Source organism: Schistocerca americana, chromosome 5 (genome assembly GCF_021461395.2).
Source record: "Schistocerca americana isolate TAMUIC-IGC-003095 chromosome 5, iqSchAmer2.1, whole genome shotgun sequence".
Classification (NCBI taxonomy): domain Eukaryota; kingdom Metazoa; phylum Arthropoda; class Insecta; order Orthoptera; family Acrididae; genus Schistocerca; species Schistocerca americana.
In genome coordinates this window covers 389,065,046-389,089,355 of record NC_060123.1, presented here as the reverse complement: position 1 = coordinate 389,089,355, position 24,310 = coordinate 389,065,046, and the positions used below count along the sequence as shown (strand labels likewise).

General features: G+C 39.3%; 1 protein-coding gene across 1 annotated transcript in view; it reads right to left on the bottom strand.

Annotated features, from left to right (window-relative positions):
* The window catches only part of LOC124615453, a 103,390-nt gene that overhangs the window by 9,988 nt on the left and 69,092 nt on the right, over nt 1-24,310 (bottom strand). Inside the window, exon 4 of the mRNA XM_047143354.1 lies at nt 8,984-9,160. Coding sequence (XP_046999310.1) covers nt 8,984-9,160 — 177 coding nt within the window. The remainder of the gene's footprint in view (nt 1-8,983; nt 9,161-24,310) is intronic.

Below are 24,310 nucleotides of genomic sequence, written 5' to 3'. Positions count from 1 at the left end.
TGACAATCTACTGACCTGTTCTGATCTGGAATTACAATTACAAATTCCAGCAGTGGCCCTAATAATGCACAAATGCCAGAACTGACATATGAAGAGGTGCTGGGAAATATAAAACATCTAAAACATTGCAAGGCAAATGAAAGTGACAAACACAGCTGTGGTACTAAAATATTGAGAAGCACTGCACAGATGTTTGTTTTATCAGATACAGGTAATATGGGAAACTGGGACCATACCAACAGAATGAAAAGAATCATTAATAGTACTGCTGCACAAAAAAGGAGACTGGGGAGACTTATCAAAATGGCTTTCACAGGAATAGATCTACAACTGCAATATAGTTGTAATCAGAAGAATAAATGAACAAGTATGGCAATGAAGAAAAAAAAAAAGCATTACTTGAATATTAATTTTATGAAAGCTTATGACTCCATTCAAGCCAAAGCCAGAGGAATGCAATGGCAGACTAGAGATGTCCAATTAAACCCATAACTTTGTAAAATGAGTTAGGATGATAAGAAGGGCTTTGATAAACAGAATAAAATCTGACCAATTTAAAAATAAAACTGGACTAGACAGGGAAATGCCCTGTCCCCTCTTCCCTTCCGCGCAGCCTTGGAGAGTGTTGTGAGGAAACTACTAGCAAATGCAGATGATATAGTGCTCAATGATAAAAATGAAATAGTGATTTGATAGTCACTTGTGGAGCTCACAGAAGAAGCACCCAAACTTGGCCTAAAAGTAAATGATCATAAAACAAAACACATGACAGTTCCAAGATGATGAGATGAGCATGACCACCAGTCACATCTAATAATTAGCAAACACATATTTGAATGCACTGAACTGTTCAAATTTCTGAGCGCAATGATAGACAAATAAAACCAGAAACAAAAGAGCAGTGAAAATGACACAGCAAAATGAAAATAGGGCCTACTAGTCCACACAAAAACTTCTAGGGCTTACACTATGGACAAGATAAACAAAGGTAGCTGTGTAACTCAATGATCAGACCAGTCCTAACCTATGCAGCAGAAACATGCAGTTTAGCTAAAATGATGAAGTTTATAGGAAAATCTTTGGTCTAACAATAATAAGCATAGTAAATTCCATCCAGTGGATGGATCATCTGAAGAGAATAAAAGGGTACAAATGGTTTCAAGAATATTCATGGGGAAGTCACATGGTAAGAGACCAAGGGGGAGAACCAAGTATACTTGGGTAAATGAAATTAAAGCAATAAGCAACAAGTCGGGCATAACTAATTGGGAGGAAGCAGCACAAAACAGAATCATTTGGAGGCACCATGTGAGGTTGGCATGGGAACTAGGTGAAGAAGAAGAAGAAGAAGAAGAAGAAGAAGAAGAAGCCAAATTCCACTATGAAGCTGAAAGAGGATTTCCTTTGGTTATTGATTAAGCTGTATTTAGTATATGACATGTAATTAAGCAGAGTCACAAACCACAGAAAATGCGAAACCCATTTCCCACAAGGAGAAGGGGAGGAGGTGTATTCCTTAATATTACTTAAGCACAAATCACAAATGTCCCTCTCTTGTGTCACCAGATAGCGATGGTAAGCAGGGTCCTGGATGTAGTTGCAGAAATATTCTTATTAACTGTCCCAGAAATGTTACCCCCCCCCCCCCCCCCCAGGTATTATTAGGAGACATCCTGATACTGCACATCTGCTGTGATGTGATCCACTCAGTTCTGGACACTTGCACAGTTCAAAAACTGTGAAATGGCTGTTAAGTGTCCAGTAAGACTTTCTGAACATCAATCTCCCGAGATCTGCTCCATCTGATAGATGAATTCAGATGTGAAACCCAACTCGCACTTTTCTCCCATGACATACTGAAAGCTTTGGATCATGGCAACCTGGTACATGCAGTATTTCTTGGTTTCTGAAAAGCATTTGATTCAGTACCGCATCTAGGCTTGCTGTCAAAGTACAATCATATGGGGTATCATGTAAGGTTTGTGACTGGATTGAGAACATTTTGGTAGGGAGGAGACAGCATGTTATCTTGGATGGAGAGTCATCATCAGATGTAGAAGTAACTTCGGGCTCACCCCAAGGAAGTGTGTTGGGACCCTTGCTGTACATGTTGTATATTAATGATCTTGCAGACAATATTGATAATGAAGTACTATCTGACAGAAGCTGCATAAATATTCAGTCAGATCTTGATAAGATTTCAACATGATGCAGAGACTGGCAACTTGCTCTAAATGTTCAGAAATGTAAAATTTTGCACTTCACAAAACAAAAAAAAGTAATATCCTATAACTATAATACCAATGAGTCTCTGTTGGAATCAGCCAACTCATACAAATACCTGGGTGTAACACTTTGTAGGGATATGAAATGGAATAACAACACAGGTTCAAAAATACAGGCGAAGTGAAAACCAGTCCACAAAAGAGATTGGTTACAAATTAGTCATGCAACCTATACCACAACATTGCGCAAGTGTGTGTGACTCGTACCAGATAGGACTACCAGGGGATACTGAACGTATACAGAGACGGGCAGCACAAATGGTGACAGGTTTGTTTAATTGATAGAAGAGTGTCTCACAGAGATACTGCAGGAACTTAACTGGCAGACTCTTGAAAACGGATGTAAACTTCCCTGAGAAAGTATACTAATAAAATTTCAAGAACCGGCTTCAAATGATTACTCTAGGGGTATACCACAACCCCGTACGTATTGCTCAAATAGGGATTGTGAGGAGGAGATTAGAATAATTATTGCATGCACAGAGGCATTCAAACAATTATTCTTCCCATGTTCCAAAAGTGACTGGAGCAGGAAGGAACCCTAATAACTGGTACAATGGTATGTACCCTCTGCCATGCACCTCATGGTGGTTTGCTGAGTGTAGCCGTAGATGGGGAAATAGTCATTTCCACACAAGCCATTAAAGGTTTCCTACCAAGCAAGGTCTGGAAGAACATGCAAAACTAAATGAGAGATCTACAGCTGAAATGACGATGTTGTCGTGAAATGAGTAACAAGACGCACATACCCTCAATTACTTGATCCCAAAGGGAGGCAGTGGTAGAGCCCCAGTCTATCAGTACTACATTTGTTTAAATATTCTAAAGGCAAAAATGGATGGAGTATTTCGGCAATACATCATTTGAGGGTATAACTGACAAGTGCACACATCCTCAATTAACATCATCATCGCTTCACCATGTCACCAGTAAAGATATTTTTTCTGTGGAGGCTAGACACTCCAAGCACAGGAGTTTCAGTATTTGTCAAATGTCTCTCTTGAAGACACAGAGAAAAAGATCCTTCTTGTATGAGAAGTCTCAATTCCAACATTCAGGAAAATGTATTGTTCCATAGGAGAAGTCAGTGATTTTTTTCATTATTTTTTAATAACAGTGTCAAGACAATTTTTTTATTTAGCTGTTATAGCTAGTTTTGGCCAAATTACACAATCTTCAGATTTAAATCCAAAATGCAGGACGACTATTACTACTACCAGCATTGTTATGACACACACACACACACACACACACACACACACACACAGCGCACCTCAGAGGCTTGAAGGCATGTAAACAATAATGACCGTGTGTGTGTGTGTGTGTGTGTGTGTGTGTGTGTGTGTGTGTGTGTGTGTGTGTTTGTGTGTGCGTGCGTGCGTGTGTTTGTTTTTCAGTTTCATTAAGGACTTTGCCGGACAGCTCATAACATTCAGAAGTTTATTTTTAACCCTTCAAGTACAAGTGTTTTCTGCCTGAAAAAATACCATTTCGAAGCAACAGTTGGCACGGAGATTGCACTACTTTATTGTAGGAGATTGTAACATGCGTCTTTTTTTTAAATAAAATAATGGCTTTATTGAGCAGAGCTTTGACAGTGCAAGGATGTATACCTACAGTCACTGTATCATAAATTTCCTTTTGTACTACTGCTTTTACGGATGGTTTCGAAATGAAACCACTAGGGCAATATGTAGTTTTCAAACAAAATATATCGAATTTTAGGTCCATTTTTGCTTGTTATCTAGAACCGTAACTTGTTTTAGGCATTACGAGTTCATCTGTGTTTAGAGATGTGGGACTGTGTCTAAGAAACATGTGAATTTGCTTTCAAGTATATCACATGAAATGATGCAGTAGTTGAAAACTATATGCCCTAGGGGTTTGAAAGTGAAACCATCTCCTTAAAACAATTGACTGTTTACTCTTTGCCAATTTGTTCTCATATTTGTTGCTTACTAAGATAATATAGGTTAATTTTGTGAAAAATTTTAAAATAATGTTTCAAAGTGAAACAATGTTCTTAAAATTACTTTTTGCCAATTTCTTCTTGTATTCATTGCTTACTATGCTAATGAAGTTTACTATGGTGAAAAATTTTAAAATTATACACTGAAGAGCCAAAGAAACTGGTACACCTGCCTAATATCATGTAGGGCCCCTGCGAGCAAGCGGAAGTGCCACAGCATGATGTGGCATGGACTCGACTAATGTCTGAAGTAGTGCTAGAGGGAATTGACACCATGAATCCTGCAGGGCTGTCCATAAATTGGTAAGAGTACAAGTTTGGTGGAGATGTCTTCTGAACAGCATGTTGCAAGGCAGCTATGTTCAATACTGTTCATGGTTGGGGTGTTCGGTGGCCAGCAGAAGTGTTTAAACTCAGGAGAGTGTTCCTGGAGCCACTCTGTAGCAATTCAGGATGTGTGGGGAGTCACATTGTCCTGCTGGAATTGCCCAAGTCTGTTGGAATGCACAATGGACATGAACGGATGCAGGTGATCAGACAGGATGCTTACATACATGTCACCTGTCAAGAGTCATATCTAGACATATCAGAAGCCCATATAATTCCAACTACACACGCCCACACCATTACAGAGCCAGCTTGAACAGTTCCCTGCTGACATGACGGGTTCATGGATTCACGAGGTTGTCTCCATACCCGTACATGAGTATCTGCTTGATACAATTTGAAACGAGACTTGTATGACCAGGCAAAATATTTCCAGTCGTCAACAGTCCAATGTCAGTGTTCATGGGCCCAGACGAGGTGTAAAGTTTTGTGCTGTACAGTCATCACAGGTACACGAGTGAGACTTCAGCTCCGAAAGCCCATATCGATGATGTTTCATTGAATGGTTCACAGGCTGACAATTGCTGATGGCCCAGCATTGAAATCTGTAGCAATTTGTGGAAGGGTTGTACTTCTGTCATGCTGAACGAATCTCTTCAGTCGTCATTGGTCCTGTTCTTGCAGGATCTTTTTCAGGCCACAGTGATGTTGTAGATTTGATGTTTTACTGGATTCCTGATATTCATGGTACACTCATGAAATGATACATGAAAATCCCTACTTTCTCGGTACCTCGGAGGTGCTATGTCTCGTGCGCTGATTATAACACCACGTTCAAACTCACTTAAATCTTGATAACCCGCCATTGTAGTGCAGTAACCGATCTAACAAATGTGCCAGACACTTGTTGTCTTATATATGCTTTGCAGACTATAGTACCATCTTCTGCCTTTTTACATATCTCTGTATTTGAATACACATGCCTATACCAGTTTCTCTGGCACTTCAGTGTATTTGTTTTTGTACTGTTGGGAATCCAAAGGGTTAAATGGGCTTGTCTGCTGCTCAATGCTTGCTTCTAAGTGTTAAGAGGCAATCTATCCTAATTCAAACTACTGGTAGGCTCCTTTGCCAAGGAAGTGTGTGAGGTAGCAAAGACTGGAAGTTGCACCACCTTAATTCTTTCTTGGCTTCTGTGTATATCAGTTTTTTTCACTTTTGTTATCTGCAATTTTTTCCCATCCTCAGTGAATACGGAATTCTTGTCACCACACACGGTGGCTCCCATAACAGTTGATGCACACTGCTAGAGATGGGCTGTTTGTGCCAGATTCATGGTCTGCCTTTCCACATTTTCAAATGCTGTTTCTCCTTTATAAATAATTATCATATGGCCAAAACAATTGCACTTGCTACACATCGAGAAGTTACAAGGCCTAACTCTAAGGAGAAGGGAAGGTTGCAATTAGATTCTTGGGTAGCTACAGTGTTCCATGTCTCAGCAAAAGCGATCCTCTTCTTTAGCTCTCCTATTATTTCTTCATGTTGTTTGTATCAAGTTGACTGCTCCTCTGATGCCCATTCTTGATTAATTTCCAACATATCTATTTCCATTATATAATAGCACCTAGCTATAACATTGCTTGGGGGAGTTGTGCATCTCAGCTACTAAGTTAAAGTCATCCAGTTTTTTGGAGTTTCTTAACTTTTCCACTTGCTTCGATCAGCTAGTTTCAACTACTATGGCATCATTTTTTTGTTTTGTTTTACATATTTTAAGGTACCAAGACACACTGTGTGTTACTAAATATCGATGGTCAACCAACTCTAGTGGCAGATGCTCCACAAGAAGTGTTCTACATAATTGTGTGGTTTATTGTTGAAGTTTCAAGAGCGTAATTCCTAGAAGAGTCAACAAAAATATTGCTCGCTCCTATGTATATCTCACAAAAGGACCATGAAGTTAAAATTGGAGAGATTTGAACTCACATGGAGGCTGGTAGCAATTGCTCTTCCCATGAACTATTCATGACTGGAAAAGGAAAGGGGGGAAGTGACATTCATACACAGACATCTGCTAAACACCACAGGGTGGTTTGTAGAGTACAGATGTAAATTTAAAGAGGAGGACACTTGTTAAAACATCCCCTCTATTCTATTAATAATAAGAATGACATTTTGGCTAACCCCTTGAAGTTTGAGCCCATCATGACTAGCCTCCTCCTGCCTTTTTTCCTGTGGGTCATTGATAGTAGCCTCAGTCCACCCAAGCTGATGGGAATGTTTATGATTGTTGAAGGATTCAATGATGTTTCAAGAATAGCTAGGAAAGTAATGGTCCACCCAGCCAGAGCCCTGCTTGCCAGGGTATGTCTTATGCTACTGGTGTGTAAAATGTACCTACAGGCTGACTGCTAACAACTGTTTTGCTTCCAAATGAGATTTTCACTCTGCAGCGGAGTGTGCGCTGATATGAAACTTCCTGGCAGATTAAAACTGTGTGCCGGACCGCGACTTGAACTCGGGACCTGGCAGAAGTAAAGCTGTGAGGACGGGGCATGAGTTGTGCTTGGGTAGCTCAGTTGGTAGAGCACCTGCCCGCAAAAGGCAAAGGTCCTGAGTTCGAGTCGCGGTCCGGCACACAGTTTTAATCTGCCAGGAAATTTCATATCAGCGCACACTCCGCTGCAGAGTGAAAATCTCATTCTGGAAACATCCCCCAGGCTGTGGCTAAGCCATGTCTCCACAATATCCTTTCTTTCAGGAGTGCTAGTTCTGCAGGGTTCGCAGGAGAGCTTCTGTAAAGTTTGGAAGGTAGGAGATGAGATACTGGCAGAAGTAAAGCTGTGAGGACGGGGCGTGAGTCGTGCTTGGGTAGCTCAGTTGGTAGAGCACTTGACCGCGAAAGGCAAAGGACCTGAGTTCAAGTCGCGGTCCAGCACACAGTTTTAATCTGCCAGGAAGTTTCATATCAGCACAGACTCCACTGCAGAGTGAAAATCTCATTCTGGAAACATCCCACAGGCTGTGGCTAAGCCACGTCTCTGCAATATCCTTTGTTTCAGGAGTGCTGGTTCTGCAGGGTTCACTTCTGTAAAGTTTGGAAGGTAGGAGACGAGATACTGGCAGAAGTAAAGCTGTGAGGATGGGGCATGAGTCATGCTTGGGTAGCTCAGTTGCTAGAGCACTTGCCTGTGAAAGGCAAATGTCCTGAGTTCGAGTCGCGGTCCGGCACACAGTTTTAATCTGCCAGGAAGTTTCAACTGTTTTGCTTGATAGCGATCCAACCAAATGGCACATAGCACACCTCAAAGTTCATCTTATTAAAATATAATAAGAGATTTGTACCATTACCATGATCTGGGTAATTAAGCCAAGATCCCTGGTCCCTGCACAATGTTCCATAGCCAGTCAGCATTGCAGTCACTGAAGCATATATAGGGCCTATGATTGCAGAGACCTAGTGGTTTCCACTAGAACACAGCACAGTAAACCATGTTTCATGTGGCTGCATTGTCCTGGCTAACCACATTATACTGGCACTGTAGCTCGACTGGGCCAGTATAATGTAGCTGGGTGGGACAATGTAGGCAAGCTAGTGTATTCATATTTTGTACTAATTAGCTCTGAAGCTGAATATCATCTGAAAGCATAAGAATGTTTTCAATTTAGTTTAAGTCCCTATTGACAACTCAGCGTCTCAACTATATGGCGAGTTGTTACTGTCACTCCTAATCATTATAGATAAAAATATTAATCATATCTGAACCAATGAAAAGAAGAGCAAGTGTGTATCTGTAGTGGTGTATCTACTAGTAACTTCTTTCTTTAATCTCTTTCCTTCCCATCCTGTCTAGTAAGTCCCCTCTGACTTCAGAGTGACTTTTGGAACCCCTCCCCATATCCTAAATCTCAGCAGTCCTCTTCCTTCACCCCTCTCCCTTCCCCTTCAACCCCTCAGCCAGAAGAAGGACCCGCTGGCTGGGTAGACTGTTTATCTATCCAATTACATTACATTTTTCAAAAACTGATTATTTTCACAGATATAATTCTTGACATTCATATGAGACAACTTTGCAATACATAAATATTCAATAATTACATAAAATATTTCTAAAGCTGCATTATCATATTGCAATTACATTTGTGCACAAATGATCAATTATGTACAATAAACTTATCTACAAACTCTTTATATTTAAAGAGAAAAGCTCTTGTTTGAGACTTCATTAATAGATGATGGTGCAATGCACAAGATAAAATCCAGAACTGAAAAATTAATATGTGCTACACTGACATGATACTACACACACCTCAAATTTTCTACGACAAAACATGCTGTAGGACAAAGTAAGTTATTACTCATTGCCCGATTTCTGTGATATATTACAAAACAGTTTACCTTCTAAAGCCACATTTCAGAAGAGGTTGCATGCACATCATTAGGCACCCAGAATTGGATACAGGCCTACAGTCTACAGTATGTGGAGCAAGGGGTGTAGGACCTCCGCCACTGATTAGGACAAGCTGGATCACTTGCTGAGGACGGCATCGACTAATTGCAACAGCTAAGCTGCATCTGTAAATGTTATTTGCAGTTAGAAATAAATGACCAAATACTATCAAGTAATATTCAATATAACTATATGTTATCAACTTGCATTTAAATCAACAAAATATCTCTGGAAAATTTAGAGAGATCTGAAAAGATAGACATCCTGTGTCTGTCTTGGCACCACATAATCACAGGTTTAGATCCTTATTTGGATCCTAAAATTTGATTTCAATAATTAACTTTCCAACATGGGTGGGTGAAGACAGTAGGAACTTAACTGATAATGTTTTCTTTGTTGAAGCTCAAAGCAATAAAATAACTGTTTACCCAACAACAAATGCTCTCTCTGTTCATGATGCACAGTAAGTTAGGATAAATAATACAGTGCCTTGTAGTGTAGACACTCCTCAGTGGAAATCAGAATAATTAATGACTCCATGATAAATGCATTTAAGAACAGTTTACAGGAGATGAGCAGGGATGATATATGTAATTAACCAAATGCTTACGTAACATTTAATCTATACCATGATAAATCATTATTTGGAAATAGCTTTCAACATAAACTAATCAGAAAGGACACTAAACAGCCATGTAAAAAAACAAGTTCACTAGAGGGATTAAACTATGTTGTGAAATGAAAAGGGAGATGTATCTTTGCCAAGAACAAGTAGGGATCCTGAAGTAGTTGCACACTACAGAAACTACTCAAAATTACTATGAAAGGTTACTAGAAAATCAAGGAACATGTACATAATGTCAGAAATCAGTAATTCTGACAGCAGACTTAAGGCTACTGGAACATAGTGAAACAAGACAACCAGCCCCAGGGCAAGATAACATCACTATTGAACTGAATGGAAGTTTTATAAATGATGAGTCACAGGTAGCAAATTATTAATAATCATTTCTTAAATAGAGAAGAAAGCATAGGGACAAATAGTTCAAGAAAAAAATCACAGCAGTACGTTGGAAAAGTACCTCTCATAAAATTCAATCATATGAATGTATCACCCACTTCCCCTTCTGAAATTATGAAAATTATACAGTCTCTCAAAAATAAAGGTTCATCTAGTTTTTATGATGTTTATAATAGAGTAATAAAGATTTGTTCCCATATAATAAGCCCTGTCTTATCCAAATTATGTATTGCATCATCAACTCAAGACATTTTACCAAAGAGACTGAAATATGCCACTGTTAAACCCCTCTTTAAGAAAGATAAGAGAGATGTTGACAGCTACTGATCTGAGTCACTGCTGACATTTTCCAAATTTTTGAGAAGTATTTCCAACAATAGTATCCTCAGCAAATCACAGTTTGGGTTTCAGAATGATTCTTCTACTGAGAATGCCACTTACAAGTTCACTCACCAGATTTTACAAGCATTAAATAATAAAATAGTGTCGGTTGGTATTTTCTGTGACCTATCTAAGGCATTTGACTGTGTGAATTACAGTATTCTCCTACATAAATCTAAGTTTTATGGGATTGATGGTATGGCCAACAGACGGATAATGCCATATCTAACTAAAAGAATGCAGAAAGTTGGACTCAGTAACAATACAGTTGGGGGGGACATAATTATGACTGGGGAGAAATCACATATGGGGATCCCCAAAGCTGAGTCTTAGGTCCACTATTGCTCCTTATATATGTAAACAATCATCTGTCTAATATACAGCAATCAAAATTAATTCTTTTTGCAGATTGCAGTCAGTCCAAGCTTACATACAGAAACAGGAATAATGGTAAAGAAAGTTCTTGAAAGTATCATTGACTAGTTTTCTGCAAATGGTCTCACCATCACTTTTAAAAAGGCACACCAATGATAAGTGTAACACATAGTGAGGAAATAATAAATAGGGCAAAAACTTCAAAATCCTTAAGTGTCCTTATTTATGAGAATTTAATTTAGAAAACCCACATTTTGGAACTCCTGAAATGACTTAAGTCTGCCACATTTGCACTTAGAATCACTGCAATTCTTAGAGAGAGGCAAATCAGGACGTTGACATATTTTTCTTCAATAATGGTATATGGAATAATGTTCTGGGATAGCTCATCTTTAAGAGAGAAAATTCCTCACTGCACAATTGCATGCTGTAAGAATAATGTGGTGCTCACCCATGGTCATCTTGTAGACATCGATGAGCATTCTGACTATTGCTTCACAGTATACTTATTCCCTCATGAAGTTTTGTTGTAAATAATATAATACAGTTCAAAAGGAACAATGATGTACATAAGTAGAATACCAAATGGGAACAATGATGAACATAATTAGAATACCAAAAGGAAAATTACATTCATTACTCCACAAAGTTGCCTTTAGCACAATGCTGCAACAGAAATTTTTGATCACTTACCCAGTGGTATAAAATGTCTGACAGACAGAAAAGTAAAATTTGAAAACAAATTGAGACAGTTTCTCCTTGACAACTCACGCTTGTAGAAGAATTTATTACTGTAATGTGTAAAAGATGGTAGGTAGAAATTACCAACTCAAGAAATGTTCAGAAATTAACCATATGTACAAACTGATTCACAATGCGAATGTAAAATGACTTGTTCTACATCATTACCTCTATTGTGCAAAGTGATCCACAGAACATGTAACTAACTCACTAACCAACCAACCCTGACAGTGGAGTAGCAAGAGACTTCCTGGAATTCCAGGTCCTGCTGGAAGCCTACACTAACACTGCCAGGATTAACAAAGTGAAGAATCATCTGAGGGCAGCAATAATCCAAGGCATACCATATGGACAACAGAGAACTGGAGGGAAAAAAATTAGCATCAAAAGATGCTGCTATGGCTACATTCCTGACTGCTAAGCTCTCAAAGGGGAGGAAAATAGCACCCAAGTTGTGCAAATCAAATCATGACAATTTTTGTTAAAGCCAGACATGAGGAAGGCATCAAGACTGTGCAAGAGACCATCACTGAGACACTTAACTCTGTAAATAAAGAAAGAATTAATAAAGCAAATATAATGGAAGATGTTCTGATTGTAGCTGTGGCTTTGCAAGTCAATGACGAAAAACTAAACAAAATGTGCTTGTAATTCAGTCCAGAAAGTGCGAACTTCTGTAAGACAGAATCAGAGATGATAATGAGTGACACACCGTCAATATGAATGGAGAAGATCTATTGAAACTGAATTACAATTAATAACATTTTCAAGATATGTCAAGGGAAGAGTTGTTCTCAGAATTACAGCCGTGCTTCAAAATGAGACACACAGAAATAAGAACTGTGCATCATGTGATGTATGTGTTGGTCAAGTTGAGAGACAAATCGATGAGATGGCATTCAAGATTTTACAGTATGTAGGATAACAACATTGCATCAATTAAGGGCCATATTGTGGTGTGGTGTCGGAAGTGTAACAATTTGGGTTTTGAAGCCCAATGTTGCCCTACTCCAAAAGCTGTCTGTTTACGTGGTGGGGATTGCAATCATGAAAACTAAAACTGTGACAATGTCACAACCTGCAAATTGCTTCCCTTGTATAAAGAGGGGCAAAAAGTTCTTGTCCTCAAACAAAGTTTGTAGCACCTGCAAGATATCAAAACAAAGACTTATTCAAAGAACTGATTATTGCCCACCTAATGTCTCTATGAACAAATAATCACCTAGTAAAACAATGCGAGGCTGAAAAATAGAGGAGACATTTTTTCAGTCAGCAAGAAAAGTGTGGGAACAATTTACCAGCATTCTGATAGGGGTGAAGGTGTACTCTCTCATGTTGATATTACAACCGTCAGAATATCTGACAATATTGCTACAGCACATTAAAACATACATGTCTAGAGCAACCTGCCACCCTGACCATGGCATTTGAGGCACTCCATGAAATTATGACACTTAACTGGGGAAACAGTCATGTTTCCAGAGGTTGGGTTAGTGGAATGAGAATACCACTGCAGTCTGTTAATCTGCCAAATACACTTCGTTAACTGTACACCTTTGTACATAAGGTCACTCACCTAAAGGGCGATGTTTTTGGCACCGATGAGATATCAAACAGACAGTGCAGTCATATAGCCACAGGAACATGATTAAAAACTCATGGCTTTACAAGAGGCAGGTTATGTGTAGATAACATCTTTGCCCTAAAGCAGATCGGGATGAAGAGACTGGAAAGGAATCTAAGCAGTCTTTGTTGATCCTGAGAAAGCAAATGACAGTCTTTTTAAAGCTATCATTCGAAGGTCTGCGGTCAGGGAAATTGGAAAAAAATAAGTAACTAGTATCATAAGCCTCTAAAAATCAGCAGAATGTATAATTAAAATGGGGGGAAAATTTGTAGAGGCCTTCAAAATAACTAAGGACTGAAACGAGGATGCTGTCTGTCTCCTACAAGCTTTAAGATGTATATGCAGAAGGTTCACGGGTTAGAAAGTGCATGGGCTTGACGGTTGCAGTAGGAAACCAGTGTATGTACACACTTTTCTATGGTGGTCATTAAGTTGTTGCAGCAAATGAAGAGGATATAGCTTATATGCTTAGGAAGATGTCAGATGAGTATAAAAAGTGGGGTTTGAAAATTAATTTTGAGAAGTTAGGATATCTATGTTGTGCAGAGGAGGGAAATAACTTTGATGTTGGCAGACATCATATTGAAGTGAGTAAAGAGTTAAGTACATGGGTTGTATCCTACCATGTGATGGAAGATGTGACAAAGACATCCAACAATAGATCAGGAAGGCTTTCCAAAAATTAAATCCTGTACTTTGGCCCTCAAAAATGAGTTTGTAGGTTAAAATGTGTTTATATAAATCTTTCATGGAACTAATAACAAGCTACAGGAGTGAGAGCTGGGAACCCACAAAAAGAAAGAGACTTAGAGCTTTAGAAATAGACTACTTGGGAAGAGCATGCAGAATTTCCTGACTTGACTGCATAAGAAATGAGGAAATAATAGAAAGGATACAGACTCATTATAGTGTTATTGATAGAATAGAAGAAAGACAGCTAGGATGGTTAGTGCATGTCACAAGAATAGAAGAAGACAGATGGCCCAAGAGAGTACTTCCATGGCAACCTCCTGGAAGAAGAAGAGGAAGACCATGGAAAGGATGGCTTACGATATCCATGAAGCGATGGAGAGAAGAGGAATAGAAGAGGAGGAACAATGGCAACAAAGCATTTGGTGACAGAGATGCTGCGGCAGCTGTAGGTCCCCTGCAACAAGAAGGCACACAACAGTCGAGCTGAGTACCACTGCTGAAGACGTGTATCTGATAAACACATACTGTCTGTATAGCAATCTTACAAATGTATATCTTCAGGAACTTAGCTTTGTAAATAGACTCTTTAACAGCCTAACTTCTTGTTATTACAGCTGACGTAAATGTGAAGTCCCACATTCAGTATAGTGGTGTGCAAGACCAACAAGGAGATGACATTTCCTTAAGACCAACAAGGAGATGACATTTCTTTACGAAATTTTAGCTTTTAATTCACCAACTAACAGGGGTAGAGGCAGTGTGAGCTCAAATAATGTTGTTACACTTTGTCTAAAAAAAAAAAAAAAAAAAAAAAAAAAAAAAAAAAAAAAATCTCTCTTCGTAATGGGTGGGTAGCCAGTGCTCTCTCAAGATTACTGGAAAGTTACTTTGATGAAATAAAGACAAAAAAACTAGTGCATTCAATATTGCAATAAGTTGATATGGCAGTATTGTTCAGGGGAAAGCCTGATGGGGCTTTGTTGACATCATTAGCAGAGCTTGGTGAAATGATTCAGGTATAACATAGGGCAAGAAAATTTTATAACAGGAACTCATGAAAGAGAAAATTTTTTGTTATAATACAAACTAACTTCGAAACAAAACTTTAGACAAAAATTAATATTTGTGAGGGTGGAAAAGTTGGGCAAAACTCATCTGGTATCAATTGCCACTAGTACTGTGGGGGCATTAACAAGACATGATATGATTTCCTATGATGCTATCAATAATATTGCATATACACATGGTTACAAAAATATGGGACAAAAAGTTTAATTATTATTTTGGATAAGGTATTAGAACAGTTGCTCAGGTACACTATGACCTGTCATTGTCATTAGGTTCTGTATATAGATAAAAGAAGCAGTTTGGCTTCCAGGAAAATGCAAACATCATGGCAGAGGAAACTCACCAGTCCTCAGTTTGCAAATATGCAGATGGAGCCATGGTAGACAATGCTGGTGCTTTTGGCAACTAGTGCTGGCCTTCACTCAAAGGGGGGGGTGGGGTGGGGGGTGGGGAGGGGGGGAGAGGGAGAGAGAGAGAGAGCGCCTTAGTCTGCTACATAGTATGTCTGAAAGAACAGACACTGCTGACGATTCACAGCTGTATGTAATACTTTTGGAATTAATTTGCTGACTGTGAATATCTTGACATCAGCTGAATTACATACCCAATAGTGACACGTGAAAGTTTAATACACAGCATCATTTATACACCATGAACTGCACTACAAATGTTTACTTGCTAAAACTGGTTTTCGGGTTTATAACTCCTCTTGAGTGGCATCTGATACAGAGGAACAAACAATTGTTAAGTACATCAATATCTAAAAAATGACTGCAATGTAAATAGTAGCAGGATAGTACACAATAATAGGTTGCTAAATGGTAAGATACAAAGTAAAAATGTAAATTTCTTCAAAAAATTTCTCCAATGTGGAGTAATTGTTTTATTGATATACAGAATTACCTGATAAACAAAAATTGTCTTAAACGTATCAAGTTATCCATTCCATTGAAACAACAGGAGATCCACGTTGGAATGTAACAATATTGTGAAAATGAGAGTTGCTACTCACAGTATAGCGGAGATGCTGAGTTGCACACATGTGTGAGAGTTGCGTTTGCACGAGTGTGTATGTGTGTGTGTGTTTGTCATCTAATTTTGACAAAGGCCTTACTGGCCGAAAGTTATATTTGTGACAGTCGTCTTTTTTTTTGGTTCCTATCTGCGACTCACCATCTCCGCTATAAAGTTATAAATATGTGTATATACAAAGATTGTAGTGTCGTTGTTTGTACTATCTTAGCAACTGCAGTAAGTTCATCTTAGCAGTTAAAGAGTTTCTGTAATATAAACCTCTGAATGTGAAAGTGTTAAGTGATGATTTTTTTATTACTGTGCTCAATGTGCAAGACAAATTTCCAGTAAAAGGGTAAGTAAAGACATTAATGAAACTGATTTAATCAGACAACTCACTTAAGGTATACATTAAAATAAATGAATCTTTCTGTACAGTGTTAAATTTCACTACATAACCTCTCTGGGACATCTGGTAAATGATCCTCGTCACAATTCCAAGTAATCTACGTAAAACTGTAATGCACCTGATGATGGCAGCATGCTCTCAAAACAATGTGTGCTAATAAATATAAGTAAAAATTGATTGAAGCAGTAACAGCTATTTAATAAATTCATATTCCACCTGGTATGAAAGAAATATGCGATAAGAGCAAAATATCCTTAAAATTCAAGAAGAATGTGACAACTCCTATTTCACAGAAGGCAGGTGCTGACAGGTGTGAATAATACGGAACCATCAATTTAATGTCACGGTTGCAATATACTGACACAAATTACTTGCAGATGAATCGAAAATTGGTTGAAGCTGACGACAGGTGTGATCGGTCTGAGCTTCTAAAAAATTTAGAAACATGCGATCCCATACTGAACTTACAACTTACCTTATAAAACTGACTGAAGAGAGACATACTTATGTTTAAGGCATTTTTTTAGTAAGCTTTTGACAATGTTGACTGGAATACACTCCTGGAAATTCTGAAGGTAACAGGGTAAAATGAAGAGAGCAAAATGTTATCTACAACTTTTACAGAAACAAGTCTGCAGTTATAAGAGTCACTGGTTGAGAAAGAGAAGCCATATTCGAGAAGGGAGTAAGAACTGTAGCTTGTCTTTGATGTTATTCTATCTGTACAGTGAGAAAGTAGTAAAGGAATGTAAAGAGAAATTTGAAAAGGGAATTAGAGTTCAGGGAGAAGAATGAAAAAACATTCTGATAGAAACAGCAAAGGACTTGCAAGACCAGTTGAATGGATTGGATAAGTCTAGAAAAGAGAATATTAGATGAATATCAACAGCAGTAAAACAATGATAATAGAACGCATTGGAATTAAATCATGTGATTCTGACAGAATAAGATCAGGAACAGAGACACTAAAAGTAGTTCTTGAGTTTCTATTTGGTAAGCAATATAACTGATGATGACCAAAGTAGAGAAGATACAAAATACAGACTGGCAGTAGCAAAAAATACATTTCTGAAAAAGAGAAATTTATTAACATAAAATACAATTTTATGTATTAGAAAGTATTTTCTGAAGGGATTTGTCTCAAGTGTAGCCTTGTACATAAGCGAAATGTGGACAGCGAGCATTTCAGAATAGACGCTTTAGAAATGTGGTAGGCCTACTACCAAAAATGTCTAAGATTAGAAGAAGAGTATCCAGAATGAGATTTTCACTCTGCAGCGGAGTGTGTGCTGATATGAAACTTACTGGCAGATTAAAACTGTGTGCCGGACCGCAACTCGAACTCGGGACTTTTGCCTTTTGCGGGCAAGTGCTCTACCAACTGAGCTACCCAAGCACGACTCACGCCCCGTCCTCACAGCTTTACTTCTGCCAGTATCTTGTCTCCTACCTTCCAAACTTTACAGAAGCTGCAGAGTGAAAATCTCATTCTGGAAACATCCCGCAGGCAGTGGCTAAGGCACGTCTCCGCTATATCCTTTCTTTCAGGAGTGATAGTTCTGCAGGTTTCACAGGAGAGCTTCAGTAAAGTTTGGAAGGTAGGAGATGAGATACTGGCAGAAGTAAAGCTGAGAGGACGGGGCATGAGTCGTGCTTGGGTAGCTCAGTTGGTAGAGCACTTGTCCGCGAAAGGCAAAGGTCCCGAGTTCGAGTCTCGGTCCAGCACACAGTTTTAATCTGCCAGGAAGTTTCATATCAGCGCACACTCCGCTGCAGAGTGAAAATCTCATTCTGGAAACATCCCCCAGGCTGTGGCTAGGCCATGTCTCTGCTGTATCCTTTCTTTCAGGAGTGCTAGTTCTGCAGGTTTCGCAGGAGAGCTTCTGTAAAGTTTGGAAGGTAGGAGACGAGATACTGGCAGAAGTAAAGCTGTGAGGAAGGGGCGTGAGTTGTGCTTGGGTAGCTCAGTTGGTAGAGCACTTGCCCACGAAAGGCAAAGGTCCCGAGATCGTGTCTTGGTCCGGCACACAGTTTTAATCTGCCAGGAAGTTTCAGAAGAAGAGTAGATTGAATAACTAATGGGGAGATACTGAGTCGAACTGGGGAAAAAATAAATTTATGGCACAACTTGAGCAAAAGAAGAGATCAGTTGACGGGACATAGCTGGAGGCATAAAGGAATTGCCAATCTGGCAACAAAAAAAAAAAAAAAAAGGAGAGAGAGAGAGAGAGAGAGAGAGAGAGAGAGAGAGAGAGAGAGAGAGAGAGAGAGCTGGGTGGGGGGTGGATAAAATTGTGGAGTGAGAACCAGGCGTAACTACAGTAAGCCATCTGAAATAGATGAAGATTGCCATAGTTATGCACAGATCGAAAGGCTTGCACAGAAAAGAAGGGAGAAAGGAAGGAAGGAAGGAAGGAAGATTAGGGTTTAACATCCCATTGTCAGAGATGGAGCACAAGATCAGAATGTTTTACGGATGGACAAGGGAACTTGGAATGTCCTTTCAAAAGAATTGTCTCTGCATTTGCCTGGAGCAATTTGGGGAAGTCATTGTTGTTGTTGTCGTCTTCAGTCTTGAGACTGGTTTGATGCAGCTCTCCATGCTACTCTATCCTGTGCAAGCTTCTTCATCTCCCAGTACCTACTGCAACCTACATCCTTCTGAATCTGCTTAGTGTATTCATCTCTTGGTCTCCCTCTACGATTTTTACCCTCCACACTGCCCTCCAATGCTAAATTTGTGATCCCTTGATGCCTCAAAACATGTCCTACCAACCGATCCCTTCTCCTAGTCAAGTTGTGCCACAAACTTCTCTTCTCCCCAATCCTATTCAATACCTCCTCATTAGTTACGTGATCTACCCACCTTATCTTCAGCATTCTTCTGTAGCACCACATTTCGAAAGCTTCTATTCTCTTCTTGTCCAAACTAGTTATCGTCCATGTTTCCCTTCCATATATGGCTACACTCCATACAAATACTTTCAGAAACGACTTCCTGACACTTAAATCTATACTTGATGTTAACAAATTTCTCTTCTTCAGAAACGATTTCCTTGCCATTGCCAGTCTACATTTTATATCCTCTCTACTTCGACCATCATCAGTTATTTTACTCCCTAAATAGCAAAACTCCTTTACTTATTTAAGTGTCTCATTTCCTAATCTAATTCCCTCAGCATCACCCGATTTAATTTGACTACATTCCGTTATCCTCGTTTTGCTTTTGTTGATGTTCATCTTATATCCTCCTTTCAAGACACTGTCCATTCCGTTCAACTGCTCTTCCAAGTCCTTTGCTGTCTCTGACAGAATTATAATGTCATCGGCAAACATCAAAGTTTTTATTTCTTCTCCATGGATTTTAGTACCTACTCCGAATTTTTCTTTTGTTTCCTTTACTGCTTGCTCAATATACAGATTGAATAACATCGGGGAGAGGCTACAACCCTGTCTCACTCCCTTCCCAGCCACTGCATCCCTTTCATGCCCCTCGACTCTCATAACTGCCATCTGGTTTCTGTACAAATTGTAAATAGACTTTCATCCCTGTATTTTACCCCTGCCACCTTCAGGATTTGAAAGAGAGTATTCCAGTTAACATTGTCAAAAGCTTTTTCTAAGTCTACAAACGCTAGAAACGTAGGTTTGCCTTTTCTTAATCTTTCTTCCAAGATAAGTCGTAAGGTTAATATTGCCTCACGTGTTCCAACATTTCTACGGAATCCAAACTGATCTTCCCCGAGGTCCGCTTCTACAAGTTTTTCCACTTGTCTGTAAAGAATTCGCATTAGTATTTTGCAGCTGTGACTTATTAAACTGATAGTTCGGTAATTTTCACATCTGTCAACACCTGCTTTCTTTGGGATTGGAATTATTATATTCTTCTTGAAGTCTGAGGGTATTTCGCCTGTCTCATACATCTTGCTCACCAGATGGTAGAGTTTTGTCATGACTGGCTCTCCCAAGGCCATCAGTAATTCTAATTTAATGTTGTCTACTCCGGGGGCCTTGTTTCGACTCAGGTCTTTCAGTGCTCTGTCAAACTCTTCACGCAGTATCTTATCTCCCATTTCGTCTTCATCTACATCCTCTTCCATTTCCATAATATTGTCCTCAAGTACATCGCCCTTGTATAAACCCTCTATATACTCCTTCCACCTTTCTGCCTTCCCTTCTTTGCTTAGAATTGGGTTGCCATCTGCGCTCTTGATATTCATACAAGTGGTTCTCTTCTCTCCAAAGGTCTCTTTAATTTTCCTGTAGGCAGTATCTATCTTACCCCTAGTAAGATAAGCCTCTACATCCTTACATTTGTCCTCTAGCCAACCCTGCTTAGCCATTTTGCACTTCCTGTCGATCTCATTTTTGAGACGTTTGTATTCCTTTTTGCCTGCTTCATTTACTGCATTTTTATATTTTCTCCTTTCATCAATTACATTCAATATTTCTTCTGTTACCCAAGGATTTCTATTAGCCCTCATCTTTTTACCTACTTGATCGTCTGCTGCCTTCACTACTTCATCCCTCAGAGCTACCCATTCTTCTTCTACTGTATTTCTTTCCCCCATTCCTGTCAATTGTTCCCTTATGCTCTCCCTGAAACACTCTACAACCTCTGGTTCTTTCAGTTTATCCAGGTCCCATCTTCTTAAATTCCCACCTCTTTGCATTTTCTTCAGTTTCAATCTGCAGTTCATAACCAATAGATTGTGGTCAGAATCCACATCTGCCCCTGGAAATGTCTTACAATTTAAAACCTGGTTCCTAAATCTCTGTCTTACCATTATATAGTCTATCTGATACCTTTTAGTACCTCCAGGATTCTTCCAGGTATACAACCTTCTTTTATGATTCTTGAACCAAGTCTTAGCTATGATTAAGTTATGCTCTGTGCAAAATTCTACAAGGCGGCTTCCTCTTTCATTTCTTCCCCCCAATCCATATTCACCTACTATGTTTCCTTCTCTCCCTTTTCCTACTGACGAATTCCAGTCACCCATGACTATTAAATTTTCGTCTCCCTTCACTACCTGAATAATTTCTTTTATCTCGTCATACATTTCATCTATTTCTTCATCATCTGCAGAGCTAGTTGGCATATAAACTTGTACTACTGTAGTAGGCATGGGCTTTGTGTCTATCTTGGCCACAATAATGCGTTCAATATGCTGTTTGTAGTAGCTAACCCGCACTCCTATTTTTTTATTCATTATTAAACCTACTCCTGCATTACCCCTATTTGATTTTGTATTTATAACCCTGTAATCACCTGACCAAAAGTCTTGTTCCTCCTGCCACTGAACTTCACTAATTCCCACTATATCTAACTTTAACCTATCCATTTCCCTTTTTAAATTTTCTAACCTACCTGCCCGATTAAGGGATCTGACATTCCACGCTCCGATCCGTAGAACGCCAGTTTTCTTTCTCCTGATAATGACGTCCTCTTGAGTAGTCCCCGCCCGGAGATCCGAATGGGGGACTATTTTACCTCCGGAATATTTTACCCAAGAGGACGCCATCATCATTTAATCATACAGTAAAGCTGCATGTCCTCGGGAAAAATTACGGCTGTAGTTTCCCCTTGCTTTCAGCCGTTCGCAGTACCAGCACAGCAATGCCGTTTTGGTTAATGTTACAAGGCCAGATCAGTCAATCATCCAGACTGTTGCCCCTGCAACTACTGAAAAGGCTGCTGCCCCTCTTCAGGAACCACATGGAAGTCATGGAAAACCTAAATCTGGATGGCCAGATGTGGAATTGAACCAATGAACTCAAGAATGTGAGTCCAGTATGCTAACAAGGGATGCTGTAGAGGCCTACCACCTTACGGCTGGGGCTAGCCCAGCAAGGTTAAGGGATCCAAATACAAACACATTGCAATGCAACATCAATAATGTTTAATGTAATGTGAATGAACCTAAATTTGTTGAATACTGTAGTCAAAGTAGAAGGACACAGCTTACATGTGCTGTAATGGAATACACAAATAATAAGAAAAATAAAGTTGTGTTTGATTCGGTATGTTTAGGCTCCTTGAGAATTTTCTGGATTGTCCATTTATACTGTTCCACAGAACCTTAGATACCCACTTTATCAGTTATACACTTGAGTATCAAGAACCTTTTTAACAATTCTCAGTGTTTTATTTCTTATGTTACATAAATGGACATCTGTTTTTTCTCCAGTAAGGCATCATCTTTTATTAATGAAACTATTATTCTGTGCATGTAGATTGGTGATATTGCCAATTTAATAGGTTTAGGAAGGCAGTTTTGTACGAGCTGGTTTGTTTAATTCAGAATGGTCCTAATGGCCTTGCAATACAAAAATTCTTTGTGTGTTTTTGCTGCTGGAGTCTTCCACACAGTAATTCCATACTGTCAGTATGCTAGAAAAAGAGCACAATACACAGTACATAGAAGTTGGTTGTTGCTACAATGTGCATGCTGTTTCATAATAGATGCTACAGGATTAAATTTACAGTGCAAATTGCCTCTATGTTGTCTCCACTGGAGTTTATCATCTGACACAATTCCCACAAATTTTGCAGAGAGAATTTCTCAATATTGTTTCATCTGTATATATATCCACGAGATCTTCCATTTCTTTATTAGTGAACACCCTAAACAACATCTTTTTAGATTTGTAATTAAGTAATTCTGTATGAACCAAAGCACTGTGTTACTTGTTGAAATAAATGTTCTGTTTTCAAGTGTTTCCAGATTTTGTTTCTACATTTACTAGTGTCATGTAATCAGAAAACAGTATTTCTGGTTCCTTCTCCCTGACTTCAACACTTTTTATAAAGAGGTTGAACAATTGCGGATGAAATATAGATCACAGAAGTACACCAAACTTAATGGTTTCGATCATCATTTTTTCCATTTTCCGTCTTTCCCTTACCTGCATTAAATTCATGAAGGTATGTACTGTCTATGTAACTAATTGCAGGCAGTTTGTTTATTGCCATACACATTTCGCTTCTTTTATTTGGGAAGCACCATCAGTGGCTGGTAATACAAGTTTCCTTCTATACATACAATAAACTTATTATGTGGTAGACATATTATGCTACTATATTACATTTTGTTGTATCTTTTTATTGTTTTCTATGTTAGAATCAACCTTTTGTAGCACAAATTTTGTAATGTGAACTTATCATTTGGTGTTACAACTTCCAGCTCTGTTACTTGTGTGGTCCTGGAGATGTATTTGTTAGTTTTCGTACTCCTGCTGGGCGATTTCGGGTGTTCTTTCATCCACATTTGTCACATCACATATAACACTTGCACTTTTCATTTTGTGAACAGCATTGTGTGTAGTGTTGTTGTGTGTTTTGCCTGTCTGCTGTTTGTGTTGTGTTAGGGTTTGATATTTTTCATATGTTTTGTATGTGTGTTCTTTTTATATGAATGTGTGTTTATGTGTGTGGGAGGGAGGAGGGAGCAGAGGGGGAAGGAAAGGTGCAGGCGAGAGGGTACAGACAGCTGGGTGGGGGGGGGGAGAGAGAGAGAGAGAGAGACAGCCGAGAGAGAGAGAGAGAGAGAGAGGAGAGAGAGAGAGAGAGAGAGAGAGAGAGCAGGCGGAGAGAGAGAGAGAGAGAGAGAGAGAGAGAGAGAGAGAGAGAGAGACAGACAGCCGGGGAGAGAGAGAGAGAGAGAGAGAGAGAGAGAGAGAAGAGAGAAGACAGACAGAGAGAGGGGGAGAGAGAGAGAGAGAGAGAGAGAGAGAGAGAGGAGAGAGAGAGAGGAGAGAGAGAGAGAGAGAGAGAGAGAGAGAGAGAGAGAGGAGGAGAGAGGGAGAGAGGGACGAGAGAGAGCGGAGACGAGAGAGCGAGACGAGCCGAGAGAGGGAGACGAGAGAGAGAGTGCGAGAAGAGAGCGAGAGACGAGAGAGACAGACAGACAGCCGAGAGAGGAGAGACCGAGAGAGAGAAGCCG